The sequence below is a fragment of the Echinops telfairi genome, unplaced genomic scaffold (genome assembly GCF_000313985.2).
Source record: "Echinops telfairi isolate 266 unplaced genomic scaffold, ASM31398v2 ScPeMD7_2573;HRSCAF=3158, whole genome shotgun sequence".
NCBI classification, from domain to species: domain Eukaryota; kingdom Metazoa; phylum Chordata; class Mammalia; order Afrosoricida; family Tenrecidae; genus Echinops; species Echinops telfairi.
This window is the reverse complement of record NW_022106471.1, coordinates 6,723,126-6,740,862: the sequence shown is the minus strand read 5'-3', so window position 1 is coordinate 6,740,862 and position 17,737 is coordinate 6,723,126. Positions and strand designations below refer to the sequence as shown.

At 52.2% G+C, this 17,737-nt stretch overlaps 1 protein-coding gene across 2 annotated transcripts in view; it reads right to left on the bottom strand.

The window, feature by feature from the left end:
* Nucleotides 1-1,718: 1,718 nt before the first annotated feature.
* Nucleotides 1,719-17,737, bottom strand: part of SPRED2 (sprouty related EVH1 domain containing 2) — a 122,893-nt gene continuing 106,874 nt past the window's right edge. For both annotated transcript variants that reach the window (XM_004710255.2, XM_045294143.1), the window contains exons 5-6: nucleotides 6,635-6,784; nucleotides 1,719-2,775 (exon numbers count right to left, since the gene is read on the bottom strand). In XM_004710255.2, coding sequence (XP_004710312.1) covers nucleotides 2,110-2,775; nucleotides 6,635-6,784 — 816 coding nt within the window. In that variant the 3' untranslated portion in view covers nucleotides 1,719-2,109. The remainder of the gene's footprint in view (nucleotides 2,776-6,634; nucleotides 6,785-17,737) is intronic.

Sequence of the window (17,737 nt, the reverse complement as noted above, 5' to 3'; positions counted from 1 at the left end):
CCGTCTCTAAATGGAGAGGCCCACACCAGCAACTCCAACCAACGAAAACATCTACCGACTAACTCCGAAGCATACCGACTAACTCCGAAGCATACTGGCTGGCTATGTACACGGATGAGCTGGCTGAAGGGCTGTGAATGGCCCTCAGACGGGCCGAGAACGCTCTCATGAAGGTTAAGCATGGCCAGCACTTTCAATAGGATTGGCAGCTTGGAAAGAAATGTCCCCTCCCTCCACGACCGATGTCCTGTGTGCAATAAAGAAGGGGGCGGGGGCTGGAGGAGAGAGGGAGGGCAACAGATCACCACAGACCACCACAGAGAGATGGTGGTGGTTAGAACAGCCGGCGTTGTCGGCAAGCCTGACCCTCGTGGGTCTCCACAAGGTTCTGATTGTACTATGCTAGGTACAGGTAACCACGCTTCATAGCTTGTCGCGCTTCCCTAAGATTTGGCTTTTCCTTGCGATAGATTAGAAAAATACTCTTTGCCAGGGACTGAGAAGCCTCCTACGTGGCAAGGCGACAGGTAGAATCAGTCTGTTGACCCAACCACCATCCGTGCACCCGATGTGGCACGTCTGGGTTTGAAGCTGTAGCAGAAAGACACTTAGGCATTGGAAGGGTTCTTTACATATGGCCTTGATCCCCCCCTACCCTCCCCAAGTATAAATGAAGAGGAATTCGGTGACGTGATAGGAAACAAAATCCCACAAACAAAAAACAACAACATGCTACTCTTCAAATCCATGACATTTAAAATCCCTCCTCAGAATAGTATAAAATGGCGCGCATGTGCGCGCGCACAAAACCCTAATTTTGCTTATCCTCTGGAACTTGCCTGAGGTGACCTTGCTGCGTGTGTGAGCAGTGTTTGGCTTGCAAAAAACGACATTTCCAACTTCCTTTGGGTCTTCTTGGAATATTGCTACATTTTTTTGACGTGGTGGCAACATAATTTAAAAAAGTTCCTACTTGAGGGGTTACTAGGGAGGCTTGCAAAAAGCCCTGGTGGCACAGTGGTTAAGTGCCTGGCTGCTAATGGGAAGGTCGGCAGTTCAAACCCATGTGCCTCCCCAAGGGAGAGAAGACGTGGCCATCTGCTCCCATCGGATAGGATGTAGAGCCTAGAAAACCCTCCCGGGCCAGTTCTGCTCAGTCCTACAGGGTCCCGGTGGATCTGAATGGACTTCAACGGTAACAGGTTGGTTTTTGCTTCTTTTGTTGTTATTTAGGGAGGCTCATAGAAACCTTAGATCCCTTTCTAGGCCCTGATCCTAGCGGCTGCGGGGCAGTTGATGAAATTTTCGTGATCCTCGAGAGTTAAAGTTAAGGCTCAATTCTCAGTCATTTGATGGGTTAAATGTTTTGAATCGTCTCAACAGTTTTTTGAGATTGTTTTTTTTTAAGATTTCGGGTTTTGGGGGGGTGGGGTGGGCAGAGGATGGTGGTCGAAAGGCAGAAACTGCAGCTTCCGTGGGAAAACTCGGCTGTGCGATATGGTTTCGTGGTACCAGTTTGCAAATGAGCCAACCCTCCTGCGCACGAGAACTGATCACAAAGGGAAAATACTTCTGGCAGGGGACAGTCATTCCGACATCACCTTTCCGCAGGAACAACACCGACGCTGAACTGAGAGAGGGCGAGGGGAGTCTTGCAATGCTCTTTGACTCAACTAGGAAACCCACCACCCCACCCCCAGCCCCACCCCCACCCCGGCAGTTTGGACTACAGACTCCTCTGGACTGGAAGAGGTGGCGGGGCAACGACAGGAAATGAACACATGGATAAGACATTTAGCTTGATTACAGGTCGTTAAGAATACAGGAGCGTCTCTACCGAAGGTTCCTTTCCGTTGAACACTGTGCGTGCGTGGGGGCGGGTGCGGGGGCGGCCGCCGCAGAGTGTGCATGGCTCGGGGTGCGGGGTCGACGGCAGAGTCCGCCGGGCAGGCTCCCCGGGCTGGAATGGTGTCGTTAAGGAACCGGGGAGCTGGGCGGCTTCTTGCTCGCTCTGCTCCTTCGGGCCGAAGGGAGCAGGGGAGGCGGTGCTAGAGACGAGTAAATCTCTCGTGGCTGTGGACGGTGGCGGGGGGCAGGAGGGAAACTGAGTCATACGGCCGCCTTGTGCTTCCCGCCGCAGCACCGGCACACCACGCCACAGTGGTAGCAGGCCCGGAGGGGCAGGTAACAGCACATACAGGGGGCCAAGAAAGACAAGGCAAGAAGAGCCATCCACCGGAGGCAAAACTTCTCGTCGCTGGTATCGCACGAGCAAGGGTCTGTGTAGTCTCCCTCGGGGTCCGACATACAGTGATAGAGCATGCTGTCCGCGCACCACATGCAGCTCACCCTGCGGATGCAAGTTCTCACGGAGTCGGGCGCATCCTGGCAGTGGCCCCGCCGGTTCTCCTCGTGGTTGAACATGTCCCTGCAGTACACGCAGCGGGAGCGCTCCCCGTCCTCCTTCCGCCGCCGGGACTTGCCCCGCGAGGGCTGGGTCTTGATCACGCTGCCCCCGTGGCGCTTGGGGTCCTCACCGAGGCCGTAGTCCGAGGAGTCCACGTAGGGGTAGTTGTAGTCGTGCTTGGGCACCTCGCCCTTGGCGAAGCGCACGTACGAGTCCGCGTCCTCGGCGGGGTCCAGGTACTTGCCCCGGACCGGGGCGTGCCGGTAATCCTCGTATCCCGTCATCCAGATCTTCTCCCGGGGGTTGATGCGCACGATCTCCTCGTCGTCGTCCGGGAAGCTCACCTGGCGGTAGGGCCTTTGCGGCGGCTGTCCCAAGTAAAAGGGAGACAGGGTTTGAGGGCAGGGGCCAAGTCCGCCCCCCCAGCGCAGCCCCCGTTCTCCAAGGATGCTCCCTCGGCCTGCCCCAACCAAAGCATTTTCTAGGAAATTACTAAGAGTTACCAGAAATTACTAAGGAGCCCTGCTGGGGTAGTAGGGGCTGCATTGATTGGGTTCCCCAACCACCAGCCGGCAGTTGAAAACCCGGTGGGAGAAAGACAACGCTTTTAAATGTATTTATTTTTTTACTCTTATAAAGAGTGACCAATCTCAGAAACTCAAAGTGGTAGTTCTACTCTGTCCTATAGGGTCGCTAGGAGGTGGAACTGCCTACCCCAGGGTGTCTTGGGAAGACTGAGCCATCCAGAGGGCAGAGCTATTTTCAAATGGTCACTGATTCCTAATCCCGAGTCTCTATTGTGGGGCAGCGTCAGGAAATTGAGTCAACAGGTCCAGACCAACATTCCTCCCGTGGCGCTGTGGGTTAGGTGTTGGGCTGCGAACCACAAGGTCAGTGGTTCAAGCCCACCAGCCGCCCCCGTGGGTAACAGACAACACTGCCTGCTCCCGTAAATGTTTACAGTCCTGGAAACAAAGAAACCCTGGATACGGTCGCTATGTGCCAGAATCAACTCGATGGCAGTGGGCTTGGTTGGGGGTTTTAGGGTCTGTTTTCTAACATTGGCTTGTCCTTTTTCTTAAATGAACACAGGGTAGCAGCATGTGTCTAGGCTGCCGACCATCAGCTAAGTGGGGTTTCATTACCTACGTGTCCACTCAGTGTCCACTGGGGCTGTACATGCTGCCTTTCTCATGCTCAGGAACGCAACAGGGGTCCCCCTAAGAAACATTAAGCCCCCCCAAGTTCCTTGGGAATCTGTTTGGGAAGCCAGAGTGCACAGATGAGAACGTGCTGAGAGAGCAGTTTGAATCCTGCCTCAGTCTCTCACAGACAGTGGGTGGCTAAGCTCGAATGGGAGTCCAGGCAGGCCAGACCCACAGGCACACCCCGCAGCCCTCAAATCCACACTGCGTCCCGTTCCCGTCCCCCCACCCAGGAGAGAGAGGTTTCATGGCTGTTACTTGTGCCACAGTTTACGACAATGTTGTCTGGGACAGCAGATGCAGAATAAGTTTATTGCACGAACATGTGGTAGTCTGCCTTGCAACAGGGCAGGAAACTTGATCATCCACCCTGGACACCCTTTGGACAGGCAGGTTCTTTGAGGGGTCAGGAGAACGGCTCTGGAGAGAACTCAACTGGAGTCAAATCCTGAAACACAACTTAGTACCAAGCTGCTGAGACTCAGTTCTCTGTCTACAAATTCGCATAGGGCTGTGATGAGAACACCAAGACATCTAGGTCAAGAGCTGAGTCCTTTGGTGACATAAACCGTTCAACCAGGGAAATCAAACAACCAAACAACAACAAAAACAAAACAAAAGCTCACTGACTCATTGAGACCCTGGGCAGAGAAAAACTGCCTCTGTTTCTAAGCCTGTAAATTTTCACAGGAGCAGAAAGCCTCACCTTTCTCCCCCTAGGCAGCTGGGGGTTTTGAACTATTCAATTTCAATAGCTAGTATGGTAGCTACCACGTATAAGCCGACCTGAATATCAGCCGAGGCACCTAATTTTATCACAAAAACTGCATTAAAAATGTACTGAAAAACTGGCCTTATACACGAGTATATACTGTATATAATCTGTTGTCAATTTGAGAGGATTACAAGTGAAGGGGTAGAGTCTAGCCTGTCAATCTTTGTACAGCCAATGAGGCCTCTGTGTGGGCATGGCCTTCCCCTGAGGATTCTGGAATTCCTGTATTTCCTCCTTGGAGGAGGGAGACACACTCCCTCTCCCTGCTCACTCCCTTGGAGACATTTCTGATGAGACGCCACATGAAGCTACTCTGATGTAGCCAGAACCATGGGAGCTGGAGGAACAACAGGGAGACCCCTGCCAGCGCTGGAATGCTTACAACGCAACTGGATCCACAAGACTGCCCACCCACTGGCCTGTGATCTTCCTGCATTTGGCTCACTGCATGTGGTTTGCGGGCCCGAAGCAGACTTTAGAGATTGGTATTGGACATATGGGCTAATATCAGACTTAGGGACTTGATCTGGACTGGGCTGGGATGTTTGTTCAATATTCAACTGCTCTTGTATATATAGCTCTTATATACATTTGATTGTCTGGATTTTTTCCTCTAGTCTACCTGGAATAACACTAGCTAAAAGGTTGACGGTTCAAATCTACCTAGATGCCTTGAGAAACAGGCCTGGCGATCAGCTTCTGAAAGTTTCCACCATGTGGTCTAGTAACTTCTGACTCATAGCGACCCTATGGGCGGAGTAGAACTGCCTGGTGGGTTCCCAAGGCTGGGAATCCATATGGAGGCAGACTACGTGCATCACCATTCATCTGTGGGTTGCCTGATGGGCTCGAACTGCTGGCCTTTCGATAAGCAGGTCAATGCTTAGCTCATAGTGCAACCGGGAATTGAAGCTTTAAAAACCCTAGGAAACAGTTCTATTTTGCATACGTGGGGTTTTCACGAGTCAGGATTTTGGCAGCAACTAAAAACCACACAGGTTGAGCGTCAGCATGGAGCCCGGCAGGAGGTTGCCACGCAGACACACTAAGGTGTTGTTATCGAAGCTGCCCTGTAACGGCTGTGATGGGGTGCCCACTACTTCCTGCCGGCCCGCCAACTCCTCCAGGGCAAGGGCCACATCTGATTCGATTTGCCCTACTTCCCACTCAGACTTTTGACCTCAGGACTTTCCGGAGGCTCTGGGGAAGAAACAAAAATCCAGTAGGCTTTCAAAGCAAATCATGGGAGTAGACAACAGGCCTTGTTAATAGTTTACTTTACAAAGCAAAAGACTCAAGGGGTGACTTTCCATCCAGTGCTACCATGATGTGGTTTTAACAAGGAACATTTTAATGCCACAGCACCAGGAAGCAAGCAATATGGGGGTGTGTGTGTTTATTTTTTAAAGAGCCAAATAAATCTAATTTATGTTAAAAATGAGGCACCCCCAGTGGCGGCGTGGTTCCACGTTGGACTCCTCACTGCAAGGTCAGCATTTGAAACCTCCAGTTGCTCCCAGGGAGAAAGATGAGACTTTCAACTCCTGTTAAGAGTAATTCTTGAAAACTCACAGGGGTAGTTTTACCCTGTCCTGTAAGGTTGCTGTGAGTTGGCATCAACTCAATGGCAGCATGTTAAAAACAATGACGACAATCAAGAAAAAACAAAAACAAAGCCCCTCAAACCCTAAACCCACAGCTCCCTGCCCTGAGCTGCTCTGGTCTGATCTCAAAGCCGCCCAGTGGGCACATCCCTCCCAATCAGGTACTGGGTCCAGTCTCTCAGTTTGGGGACCTGCTCCATCGAGCAGCCGCTCAGTAAAAATGTACTGCATCCCTGAATTCCAGACTCCAGCTACATGTCCTGAGCAAGACGGGGCCTGCAGCCCTGATGCCAGGGGGTGGGGCCTCAAGCCCAGTGGGAGGCTTTCTTTTGTCTGATGGGGAGCTTTGTGCTTTTGAAGAGGCTGAAAGATGGAAAAACCAACCTGGACATGACTCTTATCCCACCCTCCCTTCTCAGCTTCAGCCTCCTGATCTACCAGCTGGGAATGCTGAGTATCTGCTTCAAGGAGTCCTTTGTGGGCATGAACAGAGACGCGGTCTAGAAAGAGCTCAGTGAGGTATAATGGGGCGCGGCCCTGCCCCCTGAAAACGGAGTGAGGGATAAAGGAGGGTGGAAGGAGGCTGCTCCAGGGCTGGAGCCGTTCACTGCGGTGACTTCAAAGGGAGGAAGGGGCGGCTCACCTGTTCGAGGTGATAGGGGTCGGTGGGGAACGAGTCATGGACGTGGCCCAAGGTGTAAATTCTCCGGTGCTCAAAGGATGTAGGAGAAGAGATTGTCCGAGTAGGTTGTTCCCTCTTCTGAGAGGAGTTAGAAGAACTATCTGTAGCTGTCTGTTTGGAGAGAGGACACCAACCATTAATTAAAATGAAACACACACACACACACACAATCACACCGTTAACATGCTCTCTTCAAACACGGTTCCTTCCCTGTTGTGCTGTCTTGCTGGACTTCCCCAAAGCCTGAGTTTCTTGTTCGAACGTGAGGTGTAGAGAAAGGCAGTCAGCAGACCTTGGAAGTCAGGTTTGTTTTCTCCAAGTGGGGAGCAGCAACCAGGCTTGGGGAACGGCCCCAGACATCTGGATCTTCACCGTGTATTCCATCCCCCAAAGATGCCAACAACGTCTTTTCCTGCAAAGCTAGTGCCCAGAGATTGTCTCTGTTCAAACCCCACCCTGCGTTGAGCCCCATGTATCAATATCAGGGATTGATTCTGCAGGGAGGTCACCCACCACCAGTGCTTCCTCCGGCCCCACTAGTGAAGTCACTCACACTACCCCTTTGCCAGGGCCACAGGCAAGTGTCTATAAAACCCGGGTTCCCAGAACCCCCACGCCACCTCCCACTTCCTTAGCGGGGTGGATCTTTCTCCTCCCCGAAACAGGTGGGAAAAATAAAAGGTAAGGTTTTTCTTGACCTAGAGGGTTTTCCTGACATCCAACTCAAGGACAAACGGGCTTCAAAAAGTTCATGGAGAAACGCCGATCTTTTTAAAAAACAATTTCACGGACATACAGTTCACATCTCCTGCATCTGAGAGTTCAGTCACCCTTACAGGACTTGTGCAACTGTGGCTCCAACCAACTCTGGGACATTTCTTCTTCCTGGTACTCGTTGTGGGAGCTCCCCCTTTCCGGCCAGCCTCCCTGCTATGTCCCTTAGCATCTATCTGCTGGTCCGGGTGTTGGCTCCATCTACGGATCTCTTTTCTCCAGGACTTGCTGAAAGCCCCTGGTATCAATGAACCAGTGGCCATCAAAAGGGTTCCAACTCTTGGGGCCCCTGTGTGTAACCACATTGTCACTATGTTCCACGGGGTTTTCCTCATTGCCAGGCCTTTCTTCTGAGGTGCTTCTGGGTAGACTTGAACTCCCCCATTGGGCGAGCAGCCTTGCACCCACTCAGGTGACTACCCAGGAGCCCTCTGTCTGGCAAGTAGAGACCATTGGCTTCTCTCCCTTGGTCTCCCTGGCTCGTTTATGCATTGAACACACGTTTGTTAGCCGCTTTCAATCCTTGTGGGTGAGGCAGGGTTAAAAAAACAGGAACATTTAGAAAAATCCCCCTTAATTCTCCCCTCTCCCTTTCCATTTATGAAGATACTACAGACTCAGGGAAAAAAAAAAAAGGTCAAGGAAAGGGACACCCCCCCCCCATTTCCATCACACAGTTTTCAAGACTTGGTGGGTGACAGGCTGCAGAGGCAGCAGGCTTTGTGTGGGGCAGCAACTCTCGGGGGGCACTGCCTCCCCCTGCTCCCCAGAATCCATTTCGTCCGTGTGACGACATAGGGGCTGCTTCCAGTCTCCTGGCGCACGTCAGCTGATTTCTTTTTTTTTTTTTAAATCGTTTTATTGGGGTTCTTATAACATTCCATACATCCATTGTCTCAAGCATACTTGTACATCTGCTCCCATCATCATTTTCAAAACAAGTTCTTTCTACTCGAGTCCTTAGTGATCAGCTCCTTTACCACCACCCCCCCCCTCTTGAACCCTTGATCAACTGTATATTATTATTGTCATTTTCATAACGTACATCTTCTGCTGCCTCCCTTCACCCACATTTATTTGTTCTCCTGCGGGGGGTGTGTATTATATATCCACCATTAAGATCGGTTGGTTTCTTTTCTTTTTATATTTTATACACTTCTGGTGGCAACACACACAACCACATGTAGACAGGCGCTCCCAACCTCTGCGCATGTGGCTCGAGGACTACGGTGGCCGCCTTTGCACGGGCTCGCTCTTCTCCCAGTCTGGCCTGTACCACTACATCCCCACTCACTTGGGCTCTGAAGCCAGGGCCCTGTGTCCCGGAGGCTGGCTGATGTGAAGCAGAGGGGAGCGAGGAGGGACCCTCAGACACACTGGGCTGTGGAGATACAATCCAGACCCATCTAGGATAACCACTCCCCCCCCATTGGAACGGGAGCCAGAATGTCACTTGGATGTCCTTTCAGCTCATTCTCAGGTCCTTGGTGGTAGGGTGGCAGCCAGGCCTCTGTGTCCCCACCATGAGCAGTGCAGTGGAAATGGGCAGGCAGAGCAGGCCACGGCTCTCCTTTGGGGGACACCCTCTGGCAGAGAGCACGTGGGGTGGCCATTCGTGGGACCACACTGTGGGGAGGCTGTGGGTCTCATCTAATCCGGGGGTGCAGTGCAGGGTCACCCACTTGAGGGGAGAGTCAGGAGTGGCCTTGTCGGTGACAGACTATCTCCTATCTGAGTTCTTTGTTTTCTCCCCCACCATCGATTCAGATGTTAGATAGCAAAGAGGGCTCTTTACTGGGTCCCCTCAAATCCCAGTAGCTGAAAAGAAACCAAACTGATACAAGTTTGGTTACTATCTTTTAAACTCCTGGCTGCGGACCCCGCTCATGCACACCCCCATTTAGATTTCGCAGAGGCTGCATGTTCTCTGAACACGGATGGCGGCCGGTGATCAGACGGAACAGGTATCAATCTCACACCGGGTAAGGCCACACTTCCTCCCCACACTACCACAGGTGAATACCATCTCCTGTCACATGTGGAAGGTGGTGTCGCGGTTACACATTGGAACAGCGATTCGCATGGTCGGCAGTTTGAAACCACGAGCGGCTCCCAAGGGAGACAGACTGGGCTTTCTACTCCCGTTGACAGTCAGTCTCTGAAACCTACAGGGGGTCGCTGTGAGTCATCATTGCCTGGATGGCAGTGAGCTTCGAGTCCAGCATCACACGCGGACAAGGAGCCCTGGTGAGCAGTGGTTTAACAAGAAGGTCGGCAGTTCAAAGCCACCAGCTGCTCAGCAGAGAAAACTGTAGCAATACCTTTCTGTAGCGATTATGGCCTTAGGAACCCTGTGGGACAGTTGAGCCAGCCTGTCGGACGGCTATAAGCCTGTATGGACTTGGGGCAGTGTTTTTGGCTTGGTCACACCCAGGAAGCTGAGACTCGGCTAGACAGAGCACCAGCCTCCCAGCACCTGGTCAGCGGTATAGCTGGGCCGTGTCTACTTCCAAACACTGGGAGTTCACATCCTCCATGGGGAGGGAGGAGTTTTGTTGTGAGGACAGCGCTTTTCCCAGTAGAAGGAGCAAGACTCTTCTTGATATAGACCCAGGAGATCTGGGCTGATGACTCACAGCACAAAGGTTTAGAAAGTTCTCCATGAGTGCCTTCATGGTGACTGCTAAGGGCCCTTCAGTGATGGAAGAATCCAGTTCTTTCTCAACACCCACAGTGCACTCATCTATTAGCTCAGGCGTCACTCTGGGCTTGACCTTTGTGACACCAAGCCAGTGCTGAGTTCTTAGAAACCCAGATACCACACTCAAGCTACCTCTGACTTAGTTATCCACTCCCTAACCCGCCCTCCTTTATGTGACCTGTGTCCAGGTGAACTGTGCGTGGACAGCCGTTCTGAGAATCAGGCACACCTGTTTCCCTGAGTGAGCATGAGCCGGTCAGAAACGTCACCTTTGGATGCACCCAGCCTTCTGCTCGGACTCCCACCACACAGAGTCAAGTGCAAAGTCCTTAGACACTTGTCAGAGGATGGCAGGCCGACAGGGCTTCCGACACCTCGCAGCTGCAGGTCCAGAAGACCCAGGGAGGCATGCACACAGCTCACCTTCCTGGCCGGACCATGCCAGAACCCCTGCTGCCAAGGCCAGCCGCTCAGGGTGAGCCAGGTGGGGAGGCTCTCTGGGGCATTGGGTCTTGCTCCTGACCCACACTGTCCGATGCGAGTACAAAATAAAAGCAATGGACCCAGGGCAGCTCAGAGAAATGAGGTCAAGCTGTTCTCCTATCACACAGCCCACTGAGACCCGTACACACCCAGACACAGCCACCCGTACACACCCAGACACAGCCAAGTTTCCCAACATCCCCGTTGCTCCAATGTGTGCAACCTACACACCCTCCTGTTGTCCTTTGGGGGGGGGGGCACTTGCTCCTGTCTGGGTGGGTTTTCAGCTCCCCTTCCCCTCTGGGGTCTCTGGTTTATCAGAGAGGCCAGGCTTGACCACTGGCCAGTCAGTCCTGGCAGATGCCACGGGGAAGGACTTGCTTTATACAAAAATTGGACAATCAGAGCCCAGGGCTGTCTGAGGCTCAGCCACCCCGTGTTAATGACTTCTGGGAAGTCAGCAGATTGTCTTTCAATGACTCCTCCCAGCTCAAGGGAGAATGTATGAAGGGGCTTCAAAAGTTGGTGGGGGAAAAAGGATGGGGGCTCTAGTGTCAGGGGGGCCAGAGAGCCTCTCTCAAGAGATGGTTGAGGCTTCAACTCCAGCGCACTTGTGCAAAGACTCCTCTTCTGCCATGAGAAGCCTCTGATGTTTCCTACGTGACGCCTACTGAGATCGGCCGAACCAATGTTTGCTTTTTCTTTTTGGCCAGCCTTCTCTGAAAGGTAGCAAACAGGCTTGGGTTTGCATTCTTGGGGAGTAGGGTGTGGAACCTACCAGAAGCTACTGTGTCTCTCTGGGACCCAGGGACTTGAATCTTCACTGTGTCCATCTCAGCCTGCACCACACAGGGGGGGCTGTGGGGACTGAGTACAGTGTGGAAATGCAGCGACAGTTTTGGGGGGCAGAGGAAAGTTCACACTACACCATGAAAGGGCAGTTTCCTTCCTCCCCCTCCCCCGGGGCCCACGACCAGCGACTTCAAAGGGAGCGTGTGCACCCTGAGAAGATTTCAAGTCCAATGGGTCAAAGGCCAAAGCTAAATAACAGCAGAACCAAGTTCAGGACCCAGACCTCTCCCAAGGGAGTCGCCCTTCATTCCGCCAACTCACCAGTTAACTAACCCCACTCCTTACAAAGTAGGCAATGCTGCCCACAGCCTTAATGTCGGGAGGGGGGAGGTGGCACACACCGGAGAAACTTCCCAGAAAGGAAAAAAGATCTGAGCTCTCCCGTTGCTCTTCCCCTTCCACCAAGGAAGTTGAGGATCACAGAATGCACTGAACCGATTTCACAGGAGACGAAAATAAAGCACAATTTGCAAGCATTCACAAAAGCCATCCGGACAAACCAAATTGCTCCTTAGTATGTTGGTTTTAAAGACTGGCTCTTAAAAAACACCTGGGGTGGCGGATGAGCAGATCCGGGATGTCATTAGGGACAACTGCTCCGAAAAGCCAGAGAGCCATAAAATGCAGCTGGCAATAAACAGGATGTCAAAGGGTCAAGCCCAGGGCATGAGGAGAGACCACGCTTTCCAGTGTGGGGGGGTGGGGGTGGGGGGCAAAACGTGGCGGGAAGCCTGCACGGCCATGGAAGCTGTGGCATGCTGTCTGTAAGGAGTCCGGGTGCCCACCTAAGGACGCCAGGCCCCATGCTGACCCACCCAAACCGAAGTCCAATCCCAGCCTCTGACACCTGGGCCCCAAGGGAGAACGAAGCCCCACACGCGATGACATCAGGGAAGGATGGCCTTCCCAGTTTGACAAAGCATGGCACACGGAGTCCCCCTCCCTGGAGACACAGCAGAGGAGGCCGTCTGTCTGCCTTCCGCGCGGGTTTGCCTTAGGATCTGGGGGCTAACTCTCTTGAGGGGCTCCACTGGCACAGAGCTGTCTCCGTCCAACCCCAAACTCTCTGGGCACCGTTTAAACTTCAGGAGCCCTAGTGGCGTGGCTCCCAAGCAGCTGCGGACCTTGGGAGAGAAGTCCTGGCGGCCTTGTTCCTGTCCCATTCAAGCCTAGCACACCCCCTGGGGGGCGGGGGGGAGAGGGGGCAGTTTTACTCCCCTACGGGGTCGCTGTGTGTCAGAACAGCCGGGGGTGGCCGTGAGAATGGGCAGGAATCAAGACAAAGGCCCACCACCACAACACCTGCTTAATCCTGATGGGAGAAAACCAGGGGCGTCATAGGCTTAAGAAAAACAAACATTAAGAAGGTTGAGAACTACTGGCTATTGGCTAAGTGTGGAACTGCTAACCCCAAAGTTGGTGGTTCAAACCCACAAACCACACGCTCCACAGGAGAGAGCTAAGGCTACATGCCCCCCAAAGACAGGCACGGTCGGGACACTCTCACCGATAGGGGTGCTATGAGTTTTGGAGTCGAATCCCCGGCAGTGGGTTTTGAAGCCACCGTAGGAAGAACCCACAGGAGGCAAGATCTACACAGGATCCTTTAATTCCTCCCTTTCCTGCCGGGAGCCGGGAGAATGCTAAACTTCAACCATGGTTTGGCTTTTGTTTAAACAGTAGAATGGCTGGAATCCCATAAATAGAATTATTCAACGGAGCGAAAGGAGGACGCCGTGCTGAATGGAAAAGCTTGTAAGACGGGCTTCGAGGTTCTGCTGCCACGAACTCTTTATGGGATCTTCACCAAGTCACCCCGCTGACTCTCTGGGCCGTTTCGGCAACAGTGTCTATAAAATGCAGCAAATCCAACTTTATTTGCTTGAAAGAAATAAAGGTCAATAGATCAAAGTCCCTTCCAAGGGACTCTAAGCCAGTGGTTCCCCACCTTCCTAATGCCGTGACCCTTTTATACAGCTCCTCACGTGGTGGTGACCCCCCAACCAGAACATTACTTTCGTTGCTACTTCATCACTGTCATTTCGCTACTGTTACAAATCAGGCGACCTGTGAAAGGTACATTGGACCCCCAAAGGGGTCATGACCCACAGGTTGAGAACCACTGCTCTAAGCAGTGGCACGGCACGTATGTCTACAGCTATCCGTGCATGCCTCGCAAGCCGAACATTCTCACCCACTTAACGTGTGTCGGTTACTCTAAGCACTGCTGGTTTATTTACACGGGAGACATCCTGTGGTTGGCAGCCCCATACACAAGGGGACCACACACAGGACCGGTCCTGAGTCACTCCCACATCTGATCGGGAATGGGGCCATTGGGATCTCTAGGGCTCAGCTGACTTTCAGACGCAGACTGCCAGGCCTTTATTCCTAGTGTGTTGTGGCCTTTGGATTTTAGGCCAACTTGCCCTTATGTAGAGTCCAACCTGTCAATCAGGTCACAGACCGATGGTGCTGCTCTTGGGCGTGTGGGCTTTTTACGAGAGGCAGTGAGAACTTCTCTCTCCCTGCCCCTTCACCTTCCTCTTCACTGGGACTCTGTCGGCCTCCCAAGGGCGATCCCATGTGGGCCGGCTGACTCTAGGAGCTGTTGGTGCCCTGCCGTGTTTCCCCTGACCTTGGATCCAGGCGGGTCTGCACCCACTGGCCTGTGATTGCCCTGCCTCCTAGGCCATCTTTTCTGCCTCATCAGCTCTGGCCGGCATTGGGCCAAGGGACTTACTTAATTTGGACTGGGATGCCTTCTTCATAGAAGACTCCTCCTTGATATAAAGCTTTCTCATACATACATGAGGGTCGCTGATTTTGTTTCTCTAGACAACCCGGCCAAACACATGCAACCTCCCACCTGCAAGCGCTGCTCAAACCTGTTCACACACAGTAGCCACACAACAGCCTTCGTGGATAGGCAGGTGGGGGCTGGCCAAGAAGGACATACACTGGCTGGGAATCAAACCTGGGTCTCCTGCAGGGAAGGCGGGAATCCTACTTCCTAATGCTGTGCAGAAAAAACCGGAGAGGGCCACTGAGGTGTGCCCCGAGCCACAGAATATACCCTCTGGGAGACCTCCGGAACCATCCAGATGGACCGGGAGGGGTGGCCAGCGAGGCCATAACCGAGGGATGTCTCTCGAATCCGCCTTCTCCCCTAGCTGCCCGTATCAGAACACTGAGCACTCTTCTCTTTGCTTTTTAAAAACCAAAGCAATAGCTGGCATAACATTGCAACGAGCAAACGGCCGTCCATCTCTGCTTCTCATTCCCTGAAGAAAGTCACGTGGCTTTTTCTTCTGGTGGACCGCTCGTTTGTCACCACAAGTGGGTGACCTGAACAGACAGGAGTGGATTTTCTCACAGTTTAAGAGATGGGAAGCCCAAATTCAGAGTGCTGGCTTGGGGTGGGGGGAATGTCGTCTCCGCAGCTTCTGCTCCCTGGTTCCTGGTCTTGTGATTTCTCTCCTCCCACCCCTGCCTCTCTACATCCCTTCTTTAATCTCTACCTCCAAGGACATTGACTGCAGACGCACCACACACCACCCCTCTCTGCTTAAGTTAACCAGGGCAACTCACTTCCAAATGGGACACCCATAGCCAAACAGGTTAGGATTTATGATTGCAGAGCTTGGGGGGTGGGGAGTGGGGGCGGGCAGAATTCGATCCATGATATGACTGTACTACTAATTCCTGGTTTTCAGACTTGTATATTGTTGTTGTTATCTCGTTGAGGGTCTTCCTCTTTTCCAAGGACTTGCTACCAAGTAGATAGCATTGAAGGATGGACGATGGAAGTCTTCGCTCTTTTATACACCCCCCACGTGACTAGGTGCTCTGGTAGTGTGCTGGGTTAAGTGCTGGGCTGCTAACCAAAAGGTGCGTGGTTTGAAGCCATCAGGTTCATGTTTGAGGGGAAGGGGAAGCACTGGGATCCCATGAAGATCGACAGTTTCGGAAGCCCCCCAGAGTAGTTCCGCAGAGCCTGAACGGCCTTGAAGGCAGTTGGGTGAGCCCAAGTATCTTGTCTCTCAATCGAGTATTTCCCTAATCCTTCAGCTTTAGAGCCAGAATCCAACCACTCACCCCAAGGGCAGCTGAAGCCCTGCCTGACGACACCTGACCACAGACTCTAGATCAGAGTGCTCTAGAAGGGCGCACACACAACAGCTGCATTCTCCACTCCTACACCCCACCCCCACCCCCGCGCCTACTTCCTTCCAGGCTCCAGGCTGCGGGGAACTTTGAAGAAGTCTGCCTGCAGTCCAGGAGCAAACCAACGTAGCATATCCTTGGAGCCCAAGTTTATCAAAAGCTCCACAGAAGGTCCTGCCTCTTGGAGGCACTGTCCAGAGCCGGCTAGGGGCAATGCCGTACACTTCCCAGTACAGAAGGCTAACCATCTCTAGTGGCTCTGTATTCCTTGCACTATTCATGTTCCATCTTGGGACCACATGGCTCAGACCCTGGGATTCCCTCATGCAATGCTATCTCACAGTGGGTATGCCCTTGCCACCCGGGTTAATCAGTATAACTGAAGCCCACCATGGAGTGGAGGGGGCTGAGAGGGAGAATGCTGAAGTGAGGGCCAAAGGAGGCATGCACAGGCAGAAACCTACAGCAGTGGCTTATACTGCTGGGGACAGAGCACCACTGTGGTGGTCACACAGTTTCATGTCAACTCGATAAAGGAATGAAGGGGTGGAGTCTAGCCTGTCAATCAGGTCACAGCCTGTCTACTTCCCTGGAGGCGGGACGCACACTCTGCTTCACCGGTCAGGTTGACAAGCCACATGGTGCCAGGCTGATGGCAGCCAGAGCCCTGGAGAGGCATCTACTGCCATTGGGTCCACTGGGCAGACTGTGATCTTCCAGCATTCAGCATCATTGAATGTGCTGCGTGAGTCTGAAAAGGAACTCATGGGCTAATATTGGACTTACGGGCTGAAATATCAAATTTATAGACACAATCTGGACAGGGCTGGGATGTTTTATTGGTGCATAATTACTTCTTGATATAAAGTTCTCTCACACATATGAGTGTCAATGAATTTATTTCTCTAGTCAGCCCAGTCTATTACAGCCACCAAACAGAAAATGTAGCTATAACAATCTGACCCCAACCCACAGACAAGCCCTCAAATTCACCCCCTGTAAATGCCCAACCCCCTAACAATAATGCACTGAAGACAATGTGAAAGTCTAAGATCGTTACACCCTCTCTGAGGGCTCTCTGAGGTCTAGATCGCTTATCTCCAGAAAACTATGTCATCTAAGAAACGGAGGGAAATAATGGAGGGGGAGAAGGGGGAGAAGAGAAGGGATATTATTGAGCATAAGAACATAAAGTGATATTATTGAGCACCTACAGAGCAAGTGAGGAACCTGGTGGCGTAGGGGGTTACACTTTGGGCTGCTAACTGCAAGGTCAGCAGTTCGAAACCACCAGCTGCTCTGCAGGAGAAAGATGGGGTTTTCCACTCCCATAAAGAGTTGTACATACGCAAATATATTTATATATGAGGTTGGGGAAATAGATCTATGTGCATATATTTATAGGCTTAGTATTAAGGTAGCAGAAGGACATTGGGCCTCCACTCAAGTACTCCCTCAATCCAAGAATACTTTCTTCTATTAAATTGGCATTCTATGATGCTTGCCTCCCCGACACAACCGCTGAAGACAAAGCGGGTGAATAAGCAAATGTGGCGAAGAAAGCTGATGGTGCCTGGCTATCAAAAGATATAGTGTCTGGGGCCTTAAAGGCTTGGAGATAAACAAGCGGCCATCTAGCTCAGAAGCAACAAAGCCCACATGGAAGAAGCACACCAGCCTGTGTGATCAAGAGCTGCCAAAGGGATCAGTTATCAAGCATCAAAAAACAAAAAAATCATATCATTGTGTGCTCACCTCCATGATACGATCGCTGAAGACAAATAGGTGCATAAGCAAATGTGGTGAAGAAAGCTGATGATGCTCGGCTATCAAAAGATATAGTGTCTGGGGTCTTAAAGGCTTGAAGATAAACAAGTCACCATCTAGCTCAGTAGCAACAAAGCCCACATGGAAGAAGCACACCGGCCTGTGCCATCACAAGGTGTCGAAGGGATCAGGTATCAGGCATCATCAGAACAAAAAATCTTACCATAGCGAATGAGGGGGGGAGTGCGGAGTGGAGACCCAAAGCCCATTTGTAGGCCACTGGAGATCCCCTTGCAGAGGGGTCTCGGGGAGGAGACGAG